At 46.7% G+C, this 21,912-nt stretch overlaps 1 protein-coding gene across 1 annotated transcript in view; it reads left to right on the top strand.

Moving 5' to 3' along the window:
* The window catches only part of slc5a9 (solute carrier family 5 member 9), a 93,253-nt gene extending 75,217 nt beyond the window's left edge, over positions 1-18,036 (top strand). The window contains exons 9-13 of the mRNA XM_076727307.1: positions 6,173-6,280; positions 8,895-9,045; positions 9,686-9,854; positions 10,056-10,271; positions 17,740-18,036. Coding sequence (XP_076583422.1) covers positions 6,173-6,280; positions 8,895-9,045; positions 9,686-9,854; positions 10,056-10,271; positions 17,740-18,036 — 941 coding nt within the window. The remainder of the gene's footprint in view (positions 1-6,172; positions 6,281-8,894; positions 9,046-9,685; positions 9,855-10,055; positions 10,272-17,739) is intronic.
* The last annotated feature ends 3,876 nt before the right edge of the window (positions 18,037-21,912 follow it).

Here is a 21,912-nt window from a genome sequence, read left to right as displayed (position 1 = left end):
CACTTCTCTTTCCCTCGCTTGAGCCCCTGAGACATTGTGAGAACGCTCAGCCCGGAGAACGAACTTGCTCTGATCCATACCTTGTTTCTGGTGGTATTAAATAAAAGTCATTACCGACTGTGCCCGCTCTCCGTTGTACTGCATTTGGGTCCAAAACACACCCGTTTCAGTACGATCTGGCCAGAAATGGACCCAGCAGATCCCGCCTCTCCTCTGTTTCGCCTAGCCCGGTTGGAGGGAATGCTCCAGCAGCATGAGGCTCAGCTCGCCTCCAGCGCGGCGGAGGCTCGTCTGTCAGCTTCGGCTCTGGAACGAGCGCTATCTGCGCTAGCCACCCAGGTACAACAGATGGCCGCCTCAATGACTCAAACACGCCGCCGCTGCCTCAGTTCCAGCCCCTCCTGCTCCTCCCCCGGGGCCATCTTCGAGCACCACATCTGAACCCCGGGTGGGGGCGCCAGAATGCTATGCCGGGGACCCTGAGGGCTGCAATCCTTTCCTGACTACTGCTCTATTCTGTTTGCCCTGCAACCCCACACCTTCACCACAGAGGGAGCCAGAGTCGCCTTCGCCATCAACCACCTCACTGGAAAGGCACGTTTATGGGGAACGGTGGAGTGGGAGAGAGGCACACCAGCCTGCACCTCTTTCCAGGCTTTCGCAGGGGAGCTCCGCAAGGTTTTCGGACCCGTTTCCTCAGGTCCTGATGCTACAGGGGGACTCATGAGCCAGAGGCAGGGGGATCAGACTGTTGCTGACTATGCCATAGACTTCAGAACCCGGGCTCGTCTCAGTGACTGGAACACTGCTGCCCAGTGTGACGCTTTCCTCAACAGACTAGCTCCTTACATTAAGGATGAGCTGGTCTCGTTTGACCTCCCTAATTCCCTGGATGGACTCATTGAGTTGATCACGAGGCTGGACAGGCGTATACAGGTGAGGAGGAGGGAGCAACGACAAGAGGCAGCAGACCATCGACCTCCCATCTGTCAGCGTGGGTATCCTGTTGCCCCCATCCTTCCCTCGGAACCTGCTCACGGGGGGGTGGAGCCTATGCAGGTGGGACGCACCAGTCTAACGCCTGAGGAACGAGAGCGACGACGCCGAGGGAATCTCTGCCTCTATTGTGGCCAGGCCGGTCACTTCGTCTCCAGGTGTCCAGTAAAAGGGAGGGCTCAGCAGCAAAGAGGGACATCCTGCTGAGCCGGTCCCAGAACTCTGTCCCCAACTCACGACCACTGGTCCATGTTCAGCTCCTGCTGGCAGGGGGATCCCATACCCTCGCCACCTTCATTGACTCTGGGGCAGACGTCAGCCTGATCGATGTGGAACTCGCCCGTCAGCTGGAGATCTTCCTCGTCCTGTGCCGGCCAGCGCCTTGGATGGTCATCTTCTGGGGACCGTCACCCATCAAACCACACCCGTCACCATGCTCCTGTCTGGCATCCACCAAGAAACCATCCGCTTCCATATCCTGAGGTCTCTAAACCTTCCGCTGATCCTCGGCTACCCCTGGCTCCGCCGCCATAACCCTCATATTGATTGGTCTACGGGGTCCATCCTGGGATGGAGCCCCTCCTGTCGCCAGGTCTGCCTCAGACAGGCAGTGGCTCCCACTCTGCCTGCCAGTCCCTGTGCTACCCCAGACCTCTCCATGGTACCCCCTGACTACCACGATTTCCGGGAGGTGTTCAGTAAGGCGAGGGCCACCTCTCTGCCCCCTCATCGGCTCCACACCTCCCAAGGGTCGTCTCTACTCCCTGTCTGCACCTGAGAGGGAGGCCATGGAGACCTACATCAGCGACGCCTTGGCTGCTGGGATCATCCGACCCTCCTCGTCTCCTGCTGGTGCGGGGTTCTTCTTCATCAACAAGAAGGATGGTTCCCTGAGGCCCTGCATCGAATACAGAGGCCTGAACGAAATCATGGTGAAGAACCGTTATCCTCTCCCCCTCATCGCCTCAGCTTTCGAACTGCTCCAAGGGGCCACCACCTACACCAAGTTGGACCTCCGCAACGCCTATCACCTGGTACGCATTCACGAGGGGGACGAGTGGAAGACGGCTTTCAACACCCCCACAGGACACTATGAGTACTTGGTGATGCCGTTTGGACTCACCAACGCTGCAGCTGTTTTCCAGGCCCTCATCAATGACGTTCTAAGGGACATGCTCAACAAGTATGTGTTCGTCTACCTGGATGACATCCTGATCTTCTCCCGGTCCAAGCAAGAGCACATACATCACGTCCAGACTGTTCTGCAACGCCTGCTGGAGAACTCCCTGTTCGTCAAGGCAGAGAAGTGTAAGTTCCATGCCTCCTCTGTCTCCTTCCTGGGGTACATCATCGGCCAGAACCGCATGGAGATGGACCCCGCCAAAGTCTCAGCCGTCACCTCCTGGCCAGTCCCTGACTCCCGCAAGCAGCTGCAACGTTTTCTGGGGTTCGCCAATTTCTACAGAAGGTTCATCCGGGGTTACAGCGTGGTGGCTGCTCCCCTCTCTGCTCTCACCTCCTCCAAAGTTCACTTCCGATGGACCCCAGCCGCCGAAGAGGCGTTCCAGCACCTTAAGGGGCGGTTCAGCTCGGCCCCCATTCTCCTGATCCCTGACCCCGAGAGACAGTTTGTGGTGGAGGTGGACGCTTCTGATGTGGGGGTGGGGGCCGTCCTCTCTCAACGTTCTGCAGAGGATCAAAAACTGCATCCCTGCGCCTTCTTCTCCAGGCGTCTGTCCCCGGCGGAGAGGAACTATGACATCGGTAACCGTGAACTGTTGGCAGTGAAGCTGGCTTTGGAGGAATGGCACCATTGGTTGGAAGGAACCAAGACCCCCTTCCTCGTATGGACCGATCACAAGAACCTGGAGTACATCCGCTCTGCTAAGAGACTGAACTCTCGCCAGGCCAGGTGGGCTCTGTTCTTTGCCAGGTTCAATTTCACCCTCTCCTACCGACCAGGCTCCCGCAACGTCAAGCCTGACGCCCTGTCCCGACAGTACATGGTCGGGGAGGAGAACCCCTCCCGTCCGGACAACATCCTTCCCACTTCCCGCCTGGTGGCCGCTCTTACCTGGGAGGTGGAGGAGCGGGTAAAGGCTGCCTTGGAGGATCAGCCGGGGCCCAGCTCTTGTCCCCAAGACCGCCTGTTCGTCCCTCAGGAGTTGAGGTCTGAGGTCCTGCAGTGGGCCCACAGCTCCCGACTCACCTGTCACCCGGGGATTCAGCGAACCAAGGAGGTTCTGCAGCGACGGTTCTGGTGGGCCACACTGGACGAGGACACCAGAGACTTTGTAAATGCCTGCCCAGTCTGTAACCAGAGCAAGGCCCCACGTCGGACCCCTGCCGGTCACCTGCAACCTCTGCCTGTTCCTCATCGACCCTGGTCCCACATCTCGCTGGACTTCGTCACCGGGCTGCCACGGTCAGGAGAGTATACTGCCATTCTGACAGTAGTAGACCGGTTTAGCAAGATGGCTCACTTTGTGCCCCTGCCTAAGCTCCCATCGGCCAAGGAGACTGCTGAGCTGGTCTTGCAGCACGTGTTCCGGCTCCACGGCCTTCCATCTGACGTGGTCTCAGATCAAGGCCCCCAGTTCACCTCAGCATTCTGGAGGGAGTTCTGTCGTCTCATGGGAGCCTCCACCAGCCTGTCCTCTGGGTTTCATCCTCAGTCCAACGGTCAGTCCGAGAGGATGAATCAGGAGTTGGAGACGGCACTCCACTGCCTGGCCTCCAAGCACCCTGCCACCTGGTCTAAGCAACTGCTGTGGGTTGAATACGCCCACAATACCCTCACCAGCTCTGCCACTGGGCTCTCTCCCTTCCAGTGTGCCTACGGCTTTCAGCCTCCCCTGTTCCCAGCCCAGGAGAGGGAGACCGCCTGCCCGTCTGTGGAAGCCTTCATCCGTCGCTGCCGCCGAACCTGGACACAGGCCAGGTCTGCACTCCTTCGGACCGCAGATCGGTATTCGATAGCCGACAACCGTCGCCGCTCCCAGGCTCCCCCTTACCAGGTGGGCCAGAAGGTGTGGCTGTCGACATGGGACCTTCCGTTGAGGGTGGAGTCGAAGAAGTTGGCTCCCAAGTTCATTGGACCTTTCCCCACCGAGAGGGTCATCAACCCTGTGGCTGTTCGGCTCAAGTTGCCCCGTACCATGCGGATCCATCCCACCTTTCACGTCTCAAGGGTCAAGCCCTTCCGGGAGAGTCCTCTGCTGCCTGCCTCTCAGCCACCCCCACCTCCTCGCATCATTGACGGGGCACCTGCTTACACGGTACACCGCCTGCTGCGCTCTCGTCGTCGCGAAAGAGGCCTGCAGTACCTCGTTGACTGGGAGGGGTAAGGTCCGGAGGAGCGGACATGGGTCCCGGCCCGTCAGATCCTGGATGCACGGCTCATTCAGGAGTTCCATCGCCAACACCCTGACCAGCCCTCCAACATCGCCTCGGCACGAGGGCGGCCCAACACCAACCCTCAGTCCCCTCCTGCATCTGGGACATCTGGGTCTGAGGAGGAAGACGGGGGGTCAGCCTCGGAAGAGGACGATTCACTCTTGGAGGGCGAGGAGGCTGGGACGGAGGCCTCTGAAGAATTTTCTCCTCCTCCTCATCATCAGCGGCTGAGGAAAGTTACTCCGCTGCACGCCGGCTCGATCAGCTGTTTCTTTGGTGGCGGAGCTTCCTCCTCGTCATCAGCGGCTTTGGTAAGCCACTTCTCTTTCCCTCGCTTGAGCCCCAGAGACATTGTGAGAACGCTCAGCCCGGAGAACGAACTTACTCTGATCCATACCTTGTTTCTGGTGGTATTAAATAAAAGTCATTACCAACTGTGCCCGCTCTCCGTTGTACTGCATTTGGGTCCAAAACACACCCATTTCAATATCAATACTCCAGTCAGGAGTACTATCATCCAATGTGAAATATCAGTATCTGGTGAATCTCTAATTTCCAGTGTGCAATATTGGTATTTCCTCTGTGCCATGGTGTAAACTTGAAAACACTATATATTGTTACCACTCCCATATTTTACATTTCCCCATACTAGTTCCTAGTTTCTGTATTTCCCCTTGTTTAAATTGTTCATATTTTTCAATATTCCTTGTTTATATTGTTTATATTGCTTGTTCGATATTTAATGTCTTTTTTACTGATACCCTCTAATTTTATATTTTTTGCTATCCACTTTGCTACCGTAATACTGGAAATTTCCCCACTGTGGGACTAATAAAGGAATATCTTATATCATCTCCAGCTGCCTTCTTACCTGGCACGCACTCAGACAGGGGATGGTACTAGTGGAGGGGGTGCTGTGGGGGATGGTAGGGGATATGGGAGTTAAGCCCAAGGCAAGGATCACCAGGGGGTCTATGACACCACTTATCAGCCACTTACAATGCAATCCTTAGATCCCCAGGTGGCTTAATGCCCATTCACACCATGACTCATGTGACCTTAAATACCAGATGATGGCCAGCTGGGTCAACGACTCACATGTGACCTCAACAACTCCCAAGGTGTGAACCTTCCTGGAAGAGGCTAAATACCCGGGACTCTGCACCAGTCATTTAGAACAGAAGAATCTTCTTGGATGAAAGGCAAAACATCTTTTAGAGCCTCAAGCAAGTCCAGTTGCCTGTGTAAAGCACTTAGAAATCAATGCACTGATGTTTCTAACAGCTTTCAGCGCAGGTACATTGGAAAATATATTAGGCAGACAAAAGTAAGATCCATGGTGCTTGGGTGTCTTACAATAAATTAAGGGTAAAAAGAGTATGTGTGAAATGGGAAGTTTATATTTCCAAAATCTCACACCACAACATGTTTTTTTAATGGTTACCAGCATTACTGGTAACCATAGAGTACTTGTGCAATGAAAATATGCAAACATTCCCAGTATGATAATGTAATGTCCAACAAATTAAGCTATGCAGAAGGCAGGAACAGTTGTTTCTGTTTTCTAAAAGATGGAGAGTTGTTCTAAAACACTGAATTTTGAAAGAGAGTTACTGCAGAAACTGGACAAATAATAGTAATTGAATCATTGACTCTTTGAACCAATTGAATCAACACTGACAAAATGTATGTTTCGATCATTGTGTTTTTCGCCAGCCAAATATCGTAGTAATTGTCCGTATGTCTTCTTTTTTCTTTTTTCTTGTGTGTGTGTTTGTAGATGAGGTAGGTTGTGTGGATCCAACAGTGTGTCAGAGTGTGTGTGGAGCATCGGTTGGTTGCTCCAACATTGCCTATCCTCAACTAGTTGTGGAGCTAATGCCTGTGGGTGAGTGAGACACACACATACACACATACACACACACACACACACACACACACACACACACACACACACATGTTTGTGTTTCTATACTAGGGAGGACACTCATTAACATGATGGCTTCTTTAGCACCTTACCATAACCTTACCAGCTTTTATCCAAATCTAAACCTAATTCTAAGCCATACCAACCAACGCCTGATCTTGTCTGATCTTGGAAGCTAAGCAGGATGATGGGAGATGGGAGACTGCCTGGGAATACCAGGTGCTGTAAGGCTTGTGCTTTTACCCAAATCTAAGCTAACCCAGATGAAAACCTAGTCTGAGCCCTCCAAAAGCCATTCAAAGGTCTGTCTAAAAGCAAGGACTGGCCAAAATGTTCTCACTTTCACAAAGATTACTGTACAAGTACACATCCACACACATAGCCTGGTTTTAAAATTGAAAACTTGTCATCAATCGAGTATACAGAGCCTTCCTTTGTGTACCTGAAAATTTGGCACTCAGTTTCTTGGGCTGTATCTTCCTTATCCTTATTGTTTGTGTCAGGACATAATTGGAGAAACTAAGATCAAACAGAGAATAGAGTGCATACCACTTTAGAGAACTATGATAAACACTGACTGTAACTTTTATTATTATTATTATTATTATTATTATTATTATTAGTAGTAGTAGTAGTAGTAGTAGTAGTAATAGTATTATTAGTATAGTCTGATGTAGTTTGACAAAAAACAAACAAAAAACAAAATATAGCTGCAAGCACCAATAACCGGTGTCCAAGCAGATTGCAAATTTGGCATTTTTAGAGCAGAAGATCAGACGTAGATGACTTTAGAGATTAAAAATTGTCAAATGGTGAAAAAACTCACTTTTGAGAAAATTACAAAAACATAAACTTCATTACAGCATAACCTTGAGGTCAACAAGTGTCATGCTATGTGCCCGAGAGGTTTCTAGGTCTGAGGAGTTTTTGCTGCACAAACAGTGTTAGCAGAAAAAAATAATACCAAGAGATGATATCAATTGTATATTTGTTCCAGGAGATTGGGAATTTGGGATGGGAAATAGCAAAAATAGCACAGGATATTGCATGCCAACTTTTAAACCACAAAAGTTCACAACAGATGAACAGAAAGAGGAAGATGCCCACACATTGGTGCCAAGCACTGTTACAGGGTACATGTTTAAATTACTAGACCATCAGGACAACACAGCAGTTACTGACAGTAGTTGACAGCTGACAGCAGTTACTGATGTATAACACTTAAACATGGTGTAATATTTTGCTGGTGTGCAAACAAAACACAAAACATTCACCCATGTAGCTGGGGGAGGCCTGGGAGGAAGAGAAAAAAAAAAAAAAAAACAGGAAGCCACCCAAACAGGCTGACGCCTGAGCTAACCAGAAGCAAGTAGTTCCCTTATGCATTCTCAATGCTGCCCACTGGCTTGTGAGGAAGCGAAACCCACCTCACAAGCAGAAGACAGAGAAAGGGATCTTCAGATATTCACAGCTATTCACAGCAACTGTTGGGAATAAAATGAAACTCTGATCAAACATTTGGCTAAATAATAAAATGTTGAATTCAATTCAATTTTATTTATACGCTACCAAATCATGACAGAAGTTGTTTCAGGACACTTTCCATATCCTCTTGACTACCAGTAGTTCAAATTTGTCCTCTGTGGAGGACATTTGTAAACTGGAATATCTCCCACCCACTGCATACTACTGAATTAACTCCTTCTGCTATCTACAGAGAACATTTAGGGCTTTTCAATGATACCAAATGTGAAGGGGGGGGGGGGGTTAAAATGTTTTCAGTATTCTAATTACCTTACAAAGATTTATGACTAGACAATATTTTCTTTGCTAGTAGTCAGGAGGATATAGAGCTGGTACAGGCTATACTCTTTATCTACAGAGACCCTACAATTGCCCCACGAGCAAGCAGTTGGCGACAGTATCGAGGAAAAACTTCCTTTTAACAGGCAGAAACCGCAAACAAAACCAGGTTCTGGGCGGGCGGTCATTTGCCTTGATCGGTTGGATTAGAGAGAGAGATATTATATACATATGTATAATATGTTTATGTATGTGATATATGTACATATTAATAACAGATAGTATATGCGCATAATAGCAACACTGTGAATCTAATAATAATGCAAATATGACTAATAATGATAGCAGTTGCAGTGGATGTCAGGCAGATGTCAGACATAGTCAGCCATAATCCACAATCCACTGCCCACTCAGAGCCTGGTTCTGCTAAATTGCAATTATACTTTTGTTACTATTACAATTTCTGCTGTGATGTGACAAATGTGTTGTGATTTGTGCTATGTAAAAACAATTTAATTTAATTTAATTCAATTGAACTGAATTGAATTGATTGAGACTATGTATTGATTAGTCAAACCAAATCAGTCAGTGTTATCTGATCTTTTATTTGTTTCTGCATTATGACTGTTTTTTCCTGTATAAATTGATTATTCAATAATAAAAATAAAAAAAAATAGACTTTTACAACCCTGAATAGTTGTATGTAAACTAAATTATTCACCTGATGGTTAATCATAACTGCACCATCTTTCTGACCCTTCTCTCCGCACAGGTCTCCGTGGTCTGATGCTAGCAGTGATGTTAGCTGCTCTGATGTCATCTCTGACTTCAATCTTCAACAGCAGCTCCAGTCTGTTTACACTAGATCTCTACCACAAAGCCAGGCCTAAAGCATCAGAGAGGGAACTCATGATTGTTGGAAGGTAGCCTATTTTATGCTATATCTATGCCTGAGATGTTCAGGAACATTTCCTGCATGGGGTCATGTGGATAGTAACAGGGATCCGTGTTCTCAGATCCACTCAGGTATTACACATAATGCTAAACAGACCCGAGATCTGCAGTGATAGAAGGGTAACTCACCAGGACCAGACTGACCACATAAAACATGGATCCAAACCCATATGGTTCCTCCGTTGGATCTCGGGTTTGGGTTGACCCATAAAGACACCTAGTGTAGTTAGCAATGTATTAGCTATAGCTGGTGTAGCAAGGATGATTTTTCTTAATTGGGCAGATGAATGGCAAATCTGAGATCTCAGTGTTATAAAGCAGGATTTATCCATTTAATTACATATATAAGTTGTTAGGTTGTTTGGCATAGACATAATGTATAGAAAGATAGATAGATAAATAGATAGACATATGTATAATTTCCCTTAAAGAAGTTCCTAAAATCGAAGCATGTTTTCCAACAAACTGAGCTTAAAGGCTTGAAGTCAAATTGTGGTTCTGTCTTTTATTTGCCATTTGCAATGACTAGGCTAATCTTCCTGAAGCTTTGCTCTCTTTTTCACCTCACCCAAAGCTGACTGATAATAATAATGTTCCATCTATTTTTAGGGTCTTCATCCTGGTCTTGGTGTGCTTTAGTCTGTTGTGGATTCCAGTCATCCAAACAGCCAATAGTGGACAGCTGTTTGATTATATCCAGTCAGTGACCAGCTTTTTGGCTCCTCCCATTACAGCTGTATTCCTCATGGCTATCTTCTGGCCACGTGCCAATGAACAGGTCTCTGTCACTCTCTCTCTCTCTCTCACACACCAGAACACACATTTGTGTTTCCATCATCTTACATGGCATTTTCCCCAACCTTAACCTAGGCATACACAAAATTCACAGGGCTGAATGTCAGTCTATCACTTTGATAGAATGACTGTTGTGACTTCTTTCATGACTGTGCTGCTAACATTTTGCATATGTGTGTCTCAGGGTGCATTCTGGGGTCTGATGACTGGACTAGTGGTGGGACTGACCCGTATGGTTCTTGAATTCTCCTTTGTAACTCCTTCCTGTGGTCAGCCTGATCATCGACCCACTATCCTGGCTGATGTCCACTACCTGTACTTTGCTCTTATCCTGTTGGCTCTCACCTGCGTTATTATTGTTGCTGTCAGCTTGGCTACTCCCCCAATAACTAAAGAACATGTAAGGAACATGTCATAGATTAATTTAATTTATGTTCTCATCTTTAAAATGAGAAACAGAAGCACAGAAGTACAGATTACTGGAGAACTGACATTTTACACTGACAATTTATATTTTGTCACGCTTCCAAGACTGTACTGCACATGAGATTAAATGAAGGCTGCTGGTAATGCGTGTCTCCTCCAAATATGTAGAAGTAGAATGGAACCTTGCAAGTACTTTAGCCTTTGCATACAAAACCATTACTAATCTAATATTAATACAATTATTCAGCACTCCTGTGAAGCTCAAAGCTGTAAGGTGAGACAGTGTCAGTGAAAAGTGACTACTTTTTGACCTCAGTGAAAGAAGTATCCTCAAAACTATAGCCAAAAGTGTAGCCTAACTCACACTAACACCATGAGTTGCTCTCAGTAACATTCACAACATCTGTAAGGTTTAAGGTTTGAACATCACAGTTACTGTTGCAAAGTTCTATTATTGAGCACTTCGGATGCAAACATTGCAATTTGTGATGGATGTACAGCATTTTTGACACCAAGTAATATAGGGTCCATATATAGCCCTTTTCCACAGCAAGAACTAAACCAGAAAAAGCTTTATTGCCAAGTACAATTTTACACATACAAGGAATATGTTGTGGTGAAGTTGGTGTATGACACATCTACTAAAAATAAGAGCACAAAATATAACAATATAAATATATATACACAGGTCTGTCTTTTGTTTGTTTGTTTTTTCCAGAAACACAGTCTGTTTTTTCAGAAAGAAGTCCAAGCTGAGCGTTATGTCAATGTGGCAAGATGAGGCAGAGGTGGAGTGTGAAGAGTGTCAGGGGGGATTCCGGGCCTTGTTGAAAAGGCTGACAGCAGACTGGAAAAAACTGTTCTTGTGGCGTGAGGTTTTGGTCCTGATGGACCAAAGCCTCCTGCCAGAGGGGAGTGACTCAAAGAGTTTGTGTCCTGGGTGAGAGGGATCAGCCACAATCTTTTCTGCACGCCTCAGGGTCCTGGAGGCGTACAGGTCCTGAAGAGATGGGAGATTGCAGCCAATCACCTTCTCTGCAGACCGAATGACACACTGCGGTCTGCCCTTGTCCTTGGCGGTGGCAGCAGCGTGCCAGATGGTGATGGAGGGGGTGAGGATGGACTCAATGATGGCTGTGTAGAAGTGCACCATCATTGTCTTTGGCAGGCTGAATTTCTTCAGCTGCCGTAGGAAGTACATCCTCTGCTGTGCTTTCTTGATGAGGGAGCTGATGTTCGACTCCCACTTGAGGTCCTGGGAGATGATAGTTCCCAGGAAGCGGAAAGACTCCACAGTGGAGTCACAGAGGGTGATGGGGGCAGGTGAGGCTGAGTTCTTCCTGTTGTCCACAACCATCTCCACTGTTTTTAGAGCATTGAGCTCCAGGTTGTTCTGGTTGCACCAGGTCACCAGATGGTCAACCTCCCACCTGTAGGCGGACTTGTCACCATCAGAGATGAGTCCGATGAGGGTGGTGTCGTCCGCAAACTTCAGGAGCTTGACAGACTGGTTACTGGAGGTGCAGCTGTTTGTGTACAGGGAGAAGAGCAGAGGAGAAAGAATGCAGCCCTGGGGGGATCCGGTGCTGATGGTCTTAGCTTTGGAGACATGTTTCCCCAGCTTCACGCACTGTTTCCTGTCAGACAGGAAGTCTGTGATCCACCCGCAAGTGGAGTCAGGCACGCTCAGCTGGGAGAGCTTCTCCTGAAGCAGAGTTGGGATGATGGTGTTGAAGGCAGAGCTGAAATCCACAAACAGGATCCTAGCGTAGGTTCCTGCAGAGTCCAGGTGGTGGAGGATGAAGTGGAGGGCCAAGTTTTTTCTTTAAGGTGGTTATTGGTGGAGGTGACTGGAGCTGGAGCTGTTGGGAGGTGTCATGGGGGATGGTTGTTGGACTGTCCCTTTGTCTTTCAAAGCGGCAGTAGAACTCGTTCAGGTCGTTGGCTAGGTGTTGATCATTGATGGAGTGGGGGGCTTTAGGCTTGTAGTTGGTGATTTGCCTGAGCCCTTTCCAGACAGACACAGAGTCGTTAGCTGAGAACTGGTGTTGGAGCTTCTCAGAGTACAATCGTTTAGCCTCTTTCACCGCCTTGCTAAACTTGTACTTCGACTCTTTGTATCTGTGTTTGTCCCCACTCCTGAAAGCCTCTTTCTTTGCCAACCTTAGCTGTCTGAGTTGGGCTGTGAACCAGGGTTTGTCGTTGTTGTAACTCACCCTGGTGCGTCATGGAACACAGCAGTCCTCACAGAAGATGATGTAGGATGTCACAGCCTCCGTGTACTCATCCAGACTGTTGGTAGCAGTCCTGAACACATCCCAGTCAGTAGAGTCCAAACACTCCTGGAGATCCTCCACAGCCTCGCTGGTCCACTTCCTTGATGTCCTCACTACAGGTTTACAGACCTTTAGTTTCTGCGTGTACACAGGAATCAGGTGTACCATGACGTTGTCAGAGTGGCCCAGTGCAGCACGGGGGACAGCGTGATAAGCATCCCTGACTGTGGTGTAACTGTGATCCAGAATATTCTCCTCTCTGGTCGGGCATTTGATAAACTGTCTGTATTCAAGATCAAGATCAATATTCCTTTATTTGTCCCGCGAGGGCAAATTCCAGAATACAGCTGCATCAGCAAAGATTAATATAAGAAGTGCATGCAAATTAGAAACAAAAACAGTATATACAAAAGAGTGAGGATTTGAATAAAAATAAAAAGAAAGAAATTGTAAAAAAATTGTAAGAAATTGTAGATCGTATTTACAGACTGTTATGTACATGTTTTTATTGCGCAGCTTATTGTCCAGACTATTGCACTGATTACTTGGAGTAGCTTTTATTGTACAGTCTGACAGCTGCAGGGAGGAATGACCTGCGATACCGCTCTTTCACACACTTTGGATGTAGCATCCTGTCACTGATGGAGCTCCTCAGTGCAGTGAGTGTGTTTTGGAGGGGGTGAGAGTCATTGTCTGTCATGGAGGACAGCTTGGCTGTCATCCTCCTCCCCCCCACCTCCTCCACCAGTTCCAGAGGGCATCCCAGGACAGAGCTGGCCTTCTTGATAAGTTTGTCCAGCCTCTTCCTGTCAGCCGTAGTGATGCTGCTCCCCCAGCAGACTACACCATATAAAATGGCAGAGGCCACAACAGAGTCATAGAAGGTCTTTAGGAGTTCCCCACGCACCCCAAAAGACCTCAGCCTCCTGAGCAGATAGAGCCTGCTCTGTCCTTTTTTGTAAAGTGCAATGGTGTTATGAGTCCAATCCAGTTTGTTGTTCAGATGAACACCCAGGTACTTATAAGATGTCACCATCTCAATGTCCCTTCCCTGGATGTTCACTGGTGTTGGTGAAGAGTACGGGCGCTGACGAAAGTCCACAACCAGCTCCTTGGTTTTACCCGCGTTAATCTGGAGGTGGTTCTGCTGGCACCAGTCCACAAAATCCTGGATGAGTCGTCTGTATGACCTGTCGTCCCCATCTGTGATGAGGCCGACAATGGCAGAGTCATCAGAGAACTTCTGCAGGTGGCAAGTGGGTGACAGGTGGGAAAAGTCAGCTGTGTAGAGGGTGAAGAGGAATGGTGCCAGCACCGTTCCCTGGGGGACCCCCACACTGCAGAGGACAGTCCCTGACACACAGTCCCGTGTCCTCACATACTGTGGGCGGTTAGAAAGGTAGTCCACTATCCAGCATGTGAGGTGTTGGTCCACCCCTGAAAGCTCCAGCTTGTGTCTCAGGATGGCTGGCCTGATGGTGTTAAAAGCACTGCGAAGGTCCAGGAAAAGGACCCGAACAGAGCTCCCAGGCGATTCCAGGTGAGATAGAGCTCGATGGAGGAGGAAGATGAGAGCATCGTCCACTCCGATGCCAGGCCGATACGCGAACTGCAGCAGGTCCATGGACGAGCTCACCAGGGGGCGCAGGTGGGCAAGGACCAGCCGCTCCAGGGCCTTCATGAGGTGGGATGTTAGGGCCACCGGCCTGTAGCAGCTAGGGTCCTTGGGATGTGGGGTCGTTGGCACAGGTACCACGCAGGACGTCTTCCAGAGGTCTGGCACCCTTCCCAGTCTCAGGCTCAGGTTAAACAGATGTCCAATGATCCCGCTCAGCTGATCAGAGCAGGATCTGAGGAGCCTGGGACTGAGGCCATCCGGTCCTGCAGCCTTCCTGGTCTTTAACCTCCTGAGTTGATTCCTCACCTGGAGAGGTGTGAGGGACAAGTTGGAACAGGGGGGCTGAGTGTCTTGTGAAGTGGATGGGGGGCTGGGAGGAGCAGTGGGGGGTGGCATTGATTGCGGTGAGCTGAATACTGTGGGGGGGGGTCAGTGGGGTACTTGGGCAGGGTGCTGGCAGATCAAAAGAGGGCTGCTGCAGTGCTGGTGCAGCTGGGGGAGGGGCAGATGTTTCTTCAAACCTACAGAAGTAGGTGTTCAGCTCATCTGCCCACTTTGGATCCCCAGCCGCCTGGGAGTTTGGCTTCTGGTGACCTGAGATGGTTTTCAGGCCTCTCCAGACTCCCCTGGTGTTGTTCTCCTGCAGCTGTTCCTCCATTCTCTTTCTGTATCTGTCCTTCCCCTCCCTGATGCTCCTTCTTAGCTCCCTCTGAACAGTTTTCAGCTCCTCTTTGTTCCCTGACTTGAAGGCCCTCTTCTTCTCCTTTAAGAGAGCCTTAATGTCAAGATTGATCCAGGGTTTGTTGTTACGGTGACACCGTACAGTCCTGGTGGGTACAGTGTTCTCCACACAGAAGTTTATGTAGTCCGTGATGCTGTCTGTCAGACTGTCAATGTCCTCCTCATGAGAGTCACTGAATATATCCCACACTGTTGTATCGAAGCAGTCTTTCAGAGCCTCTTCCGTCTCATCAGACCACCTCTTCACTGTGCCGGACACAGCTGGTTGCCTGTTAACAAGGGACTTGTATACAGGCAAGAGATGAACCAGGTTGTGATCAGCTCTTCCCAGAGGGGGGAGTGGTGATGATTTGTATGCCTCCTTGGTGTTGGCATAGAATAAGTCCGGTGTTTTATTGTCTCTGGTGGCACATGTGACATACTGGATGAATTTGGGCAGAGTGGAGGACAGAGAGGCATGATTAAAATCCCTGGAGATCAGTAAGAGGGCCTGTGGTTTCTGAGTCTGCAGCCTGCTGATCACGGTGTTGATGACGTCACAAGCTGCATCGGCGTTAGCAGAGGGAGGAATATACACAGCCACCACTATGACATGCGAGAACTCCCGCGGCAGATAGTATGGCCTCAAACTAACAGCCAACAGTTCAATGTCTGGGCAGCAGTGCTGCTCTTTAATAGTGATGTGCCTGGAGTTACACCATCTATCATTCACAAACACTGCCAGCCCTCCTCCTTTCCTCTTACCGCTCTTCTCTGTCCGGTCTGCCCATATGAGTGCGAATCCCTCCAGCGCTACAGTTGTGTCTGTGTGATGCGTTCCCAGCCAAGTCTCAGTAAACAATAGCATACTGCACCGCCGGAATTCCTGATAATGCCGGGTCAACGCCGCTAGCTCGTCCATCTTGTTGGAGAGAGATCTTACATTCCCCATGATGACGGACGGGAGAGTCGGTCTATAAGCTCTCCTCCAGTCGCGGCGTTTGATCCTAGTGCGGCACCCCTGTATCCTCCTCCTTAACTCGCGGGGGACATCAGGTCGCTCCTCCGGCCACACAGCTGTGTTACACAGGGCCAGCAGCTGATCCCTACTGTAAACAATGGGGGCCATTGTCTCACGGACCCACAGACGCGGAGAAAGTTACACGAGTTGTAAAAAGTGATGAAAAAGTAGCACCAGAGTTACCGTGCTTGATGTCTCTGATGCACCAGAGATTTACAAACACGCAGAACTGAATGGAATAAAAAAGACGCACAAGAAAACAATAAAAGAGAAGAAAAAACTAGAGAGCTGCTGTAACAGGCTGCCGCTCGTACGGCGCCACATCGAATGTAATCGTTTAGGGAGTTCGTGTGAGAGATTACCTTTAGTTATTGTCCTTGGCGACTTTAACAAAGAGTCCGGGTTGGTCCGCTACACACGCAGTATCTAGTCGGCGAGCATACGCTGTGCATCCTGCACGTTGGCCTGCGGCGGGATGTAAACGCCGACCAGAATGAATGAAGCAAACTCATGGCGTGAATAAAAAGGCTTACAGTTAATGATGAAAGATTCCAGGTCAGGAGAACAGTGCTGCTGGATCACTATCACGTCGTTGCACCAACCACTGTTGATGTAGAAACAGATTCCTCCACCTTTAGTTTTGCTGGAAAGTTCCGTGTCTCTGTCCGCGCTGTGGAGTTGGAAGCCAGCCAGCTGCAGCGCAGGGTCCGGTATTAATCCACAGAACCACGTCTCGATGAAGCACAAAACCGCAGATGAAGAAAAGTCCCTGTTTTTACCCAACAGCAGTTGCAATTCCTCCAGTTTGTTGGGCAGTTAACGCACGTTAGAGGGAAATATTCCCGGTAACGCTGTGCGTAATCAGTGCTCGCGAAGGCACACGAGCGTGTCGGCCCGTTTTCCTCTCCTCCGGCGTTTCACTGCATGAGCAAGGGTGAATGCACCTTTGACCAGTATGTCCAAAATTTCCACTGTTGGGAGCAGAAATTTAGGAAATAAATCCTCTAGTGTTGCTCCCCTGATGTTCATGAGCTCTTCTCTGGTGAAAGAGCTCCGGGTACCATCACAAAAAACAGGTCTAAAACACAAAACAAAACAAAACAACGCGCACCAACACGCCGAGGCAGCCGTCCGCGGCACCATCCTGATCTATCTAACATGACCTAACTCGGGGCCTCCCAGAACCTGAACTTTGTTATAGCCTTTTTTGCATTTCCACTATATTTTACAAACTAGGACATTCATCTTTAATAGTCATCATTAAAAAATTACTACAGCAGAATCAACACAACTTTCATATGCTGTTTGTTAGACACACAAGTGTTGCTGTCTGCTGCTTTTCCTTAGTGTTTCGAAAAAGATACAAGTTCATTCACCTACAGAGGTCCATGGTCCCGCAGGGGCCAGCACAAGCCAGTTGGTGGTCAAAAACAACACTGAACATTGTGGAACCCCTTTGAATCACAGTCTACAGCACTGGCACCAGTCCCTCAAAATATTGAATGTTGAATCCTTTATAAAGATTAGATTTCCATATCAAAGTTATTTGAACTTGCATTTCGTGCCACCTCCTGAGCAGTGCTAAAATTTAGTTCTACTAACTCTACTAACAAGCACAATGGCTACACATCACATTCCTGTAGTGGAAAAGGGCTAGTGCACATGTAAATGTCAATCTGTACTACATGTCCTTGATTGGAAGGTAGGCCATACCGAGCATTGACATTTCTTGTGCTTTAAAGCTAAGACAGTGTCGATTAAAAACACTAACACGGAGATGTGCTGCATCTCCTGCTCTCCTGCCCAGCTGTACAGGCTGACCTGGTGGTCCAGATATAGCCAGGAACCTCGGATCGACCTCAGAGGGCACCAGATGACCTGTGACCTCAGCCCTGATTCTGACTGCTTGCAAGATTCCTGGTGGTGGAGAGCTGTTCTGTGGCTGTGTGGTCTAACTGGTTCAAGCTCTGGCTCTGTATCTCCAGTGATTGAAAACGGTGAACTAAACTCCTTGAAGGAGGAGCCGCTGTGGAGAAGAGTCTGCAATGTTAATGCCTTGCTACTGTTGGCTGTCAATGTGTTTCTTTGGGGATACTTTGCTTAATGTGCAGGTTTCATGACATCCTGAAGAAGTTGTAAGGTGAGAGTGATCTACTGGATTGGCATTTGGACTTTTGTTGAAAAATGTTTTAATGAAACGAGAGGTTAAACCAATCAGCTGCCATGCTGAATGTGTACTCTATGCATCAGTCTGTTAATTTATAACTGTTTTATTGGGAAATTCATCAGTGTGTAACAATTTTAACAGCACACTCCAATGTAACCACTGACAAAGTCAGTAGCTGACTTCCAAGGTCGGCAATCACTGTTTAGACACTCTTAAATAGAAACCAGAGAGCCCTCTACCTCTGCATTCATTCAATTATTTGGACACCCCTCCCCGAAATGGGGGTGCAATATGTACAGGCAATAAAAGGAAAATTCTGGAAAAGGAAAAAATGTTGTCCTGAAGATACTTCATGATTATTTTACCTTTATGCAGTTTCTTTAACTATAGTATGGTCAAGTCTGTTCTCTGGCGACTCACGATAATGTATTCATGGTTTTCAATTTAGAAAATTGGGAACTCCTCATTTGCGATTTGACAATCATCAGGTCTTTCCTGATTTGCTCCTCACTTGCTTAATAAATATTAGCAGGGAGTACATTAATAACCCAAAAAACAACAAGCGTGTTACAAGCTTGCTTAAATACTAGCAAAGCATTTCTCATCTGTGATGAAGCTCAGACAATATCCTAACTAGCCTCAGATAACCATGCTGCAGGATACAGCATAACAGCATCCCAATTCAAGGGAAATGTTCAAAACTATAATCTGCTTCAGGGAATTGGGAAAATTTGTTGTCCAATTCAAATACTTAATTAAAAAAAACTGTACTTAGACACGCAGTCAAATGATCTTTAGTCCCTTCCAAGGGTACTAAAAATCTGGGAGAGGGCCTTAAAATAACTCCATCTTTTGAGAATTGATCAGGTGGAGAAATGGGAGCTCTGGGTCTTTACCCCATGGAGATATGATTTTTCAGTTTGGGTTCTCTTGACACAACGGTTCTTCTGTCAAATACATGGCAAAATCAGTGTTACCACTGGATGGTGCTGTCAAACAGCAAGCCTTATTGGCTCAGATATTACCATGGCATGCCTACCCCTGCACCACCCCCCTCCTCTCCACCATGCCAAGGCGTTGCCATTGGACTCCTGTTGCTGGGTATAATTATCGGACACTGGGTTCCCCCAATGCAAGCTGTTGCCACTGGACAGCGGGCAAACACACTGGTGAGGTATTGCCATTGTACACACCGATGTCACTGCCTGAAAGGCATGGCTGTCAGACGCAACTTTCTATTCAATAAAAGGTATCATCATTTGAAATCAGAATCAGCTTTATTGGCTAAGTATGTGTGCGCATACATAGAATTTCACTTGACAAAAAGACAGAAAAAAAACAAAACAGGAATTATGTTGACAGTGACAGTGAGTAATGACTGTACATCCCTTTGGATGAACATTCCAAAGTTTCACACATCTGGAGTTGTGGAGATATGACCCAGTCCACTTGGACATGGACAGGGTTAGGTTTAGGTGTTTTTTGTTTTTTTTTTGTTTTTTTTAAATTTATTTTTTTTTCATTTGAATTTCATTACCAGAACTGGTGACAGAATTTAATGCACTGTCCATGACACACCTATTTCTCATTATGGCCCCTTGTATGTTGGGTGACTCGTAGTAAAATGTTATTGATAGTTTCATTTATATATTGTAAACCACACTGTTTACATGTAATTGCATAGAAACTATTTTTGCAGTTAGAATTCCCACAATACTGTGTCTTTAAAAACATTGTTGTATTGATTGCACAACCAGGTTTGGTGCTGATAAAAATTCCCTATGATCCTAACCCTAACCCTAAGAAAAGACAAAGCTTTTACCTAACCCTTTTTTTTCAAAAAGTTGCAATAATTCTGTGGTCCTGAAAAAAATAGTGCCTTTTGTGAAATCATTGAAGTTATTTTTGATCACTCTGAGAAGTTTAACAACAGATGGAGAATATATAGTCATAAATGGCAATACCATGGAATTGATCAGTAGGAATGATTTAGTGGCCAAAGCCAAGAACAACTGTGATTTAACCAGCACATCATAATTGTGCCTAGGATGGTAGTTTTGTTTTATGAAGTAAGACATGAGTGTCTGTTATCTTGAAAAATACTTTTGTTTCAGGGTTAGGTTTAGGTAAAAGCGTAGTGCCCCTGGGGGGAGCACTGCGAAGGGCACGGGCTCTCGGGGGCAATGGGGATCCAAAGGATCTTGGGACCCTCCTTAATTGTAATAAAAATGGATCTTTGATCCTTAAAAAGTACTTAAAAGTGTGGTCAAATTTTAGAAGTGCATGGAGGATTGGGCAACGGTGCAGGCTGGCAGTGGGACTTTGTATATTTATCAAAATGTCCTCTCCCCCTTCAGGGCCCCTGCCATGATACTTACGGTGGTCATTAGTTCAAAGGAGCAAGTTTTATAAGAAAATAACTAAATAAATAAATAATAAGTGCTTGATTGAAATTTTAAAAGGTTAGACATAAAACAAGAGAAGTTAATAAGACATAAGTGCTAAAATGATAAAAGAAGTGCTCAAATGATAAAACAAGTGCTCAAATGCTAAAACAAGTGCTTACAAACAAGTGCTGATAAAAAACACACCGTATATGCATGCAATGAATAAAAGAGAACCACACATATGTACATTTTAAGATTAGAGTAAAATCATGCATAATACTGTTGTTTATTGTCTAAAACCTTACTTTATAAAAGTTCAATTTCAAAGTAAAAAACGCTTGCTCCTGCTAAAAAATGATAATAATAATAATAATAATGACACCAACTTCTCATAGGTTTTTTATAAAATATGTTTTATTTGAAACAAGGGTTTGCAGGAACTCCGGCTGCGGTGAGAGGCTTCACGTGAGGAATAAATGTTTTTATAAATTTTAGAAAGAAATAGTAAAAATCAAGTATATATATGTGTGTATAAAAAGAAGTTAAAATTATGGTAAATACATAAGAAAATTAAATAAATAAATAGTTAAAGGATCTTTGTAAAATAGTGAATCAATAAATAAGTAAATAAAAAATTCATGATTTGTAGGAGGTAAAAGTTACAATTAAATAAATTTAGTATATAAATATGTCTTAAAATATAGAAAATTAAGGAGGAAAATAAATAAATAAATAAAAACAAAAAAAACAAAAAAATAAAAATAAAATAAAATAAAATAAAAAAAAGGAGTTTCCTTCTTGGGTCACCGCAGTCGGAGTCCTGCTCAAAACCTGTAGGGGGAGAAGCCCTGAAAAGGGAGGAGGTGAGCACTTCTAGTAAATGCTGCAAAAAAGGTTGTTATTTATCAAGTGGAGATGGACTCATCAACCATACTTTTCGTTTAGGCCGGTAGGGTCTATGGTCTTTAGTAGATGAATCCATCTCCTCTCCGCTGCCTGTCTCTGGGCCGTGGTCCAATCCCTCTTGCTCTCCAGGCCCATGCTCTGGACATTGTGTTGGCCATGGAGTTTAAAATGTGCATACAGGACACTGGTGCCACTCCCGTTGTTCATGATGTAAAAATGCTGTTTTATTCTGGTTAAAATTGAATGTTTAGTCTGCCCCACATACATTTTGTGGCAGGCCCTGCACCTAATGGCATATATGACATTATTTGTTGTTGGCTTCAGGGCCTGCCACGGGTTTATACCTGTTTTTGCGTAAGGGTTAAAAATGTGGGGGAGGGAGATAAAACCAATTGCCGAGCCTCGACGCGCTTCCCCAGGTGTCCTTGAGTTGTTCAGGTCAGAGTGCACCAATAAATCTTTAAGATTTTTGTTCCTGCGGTGGGCGGAGATCAGCCGGCAGTCCCCCAGCGCGTCGCAG

The sequence above is a fragment of the Chaetodon auriga genome, chromosome 3 (genome assembly GCF_051107435.1).
Source record: "Chaetodon auriga isolate fChaAug3 chromosome 3, fChaAug3.hap1, whole genome shotgun sequence".
Classification (NCBI taxonomy): domain Eukaryota; kingdom Metazoa; phylum Chordata; class Actinopteri; order Chaetodontiformes; family Chaetodontidae; genus Chaetodon; species Chaetodon auriga.
This window is presented reverse-complemented; position numbering and strand designations above follow the sequence as displayed.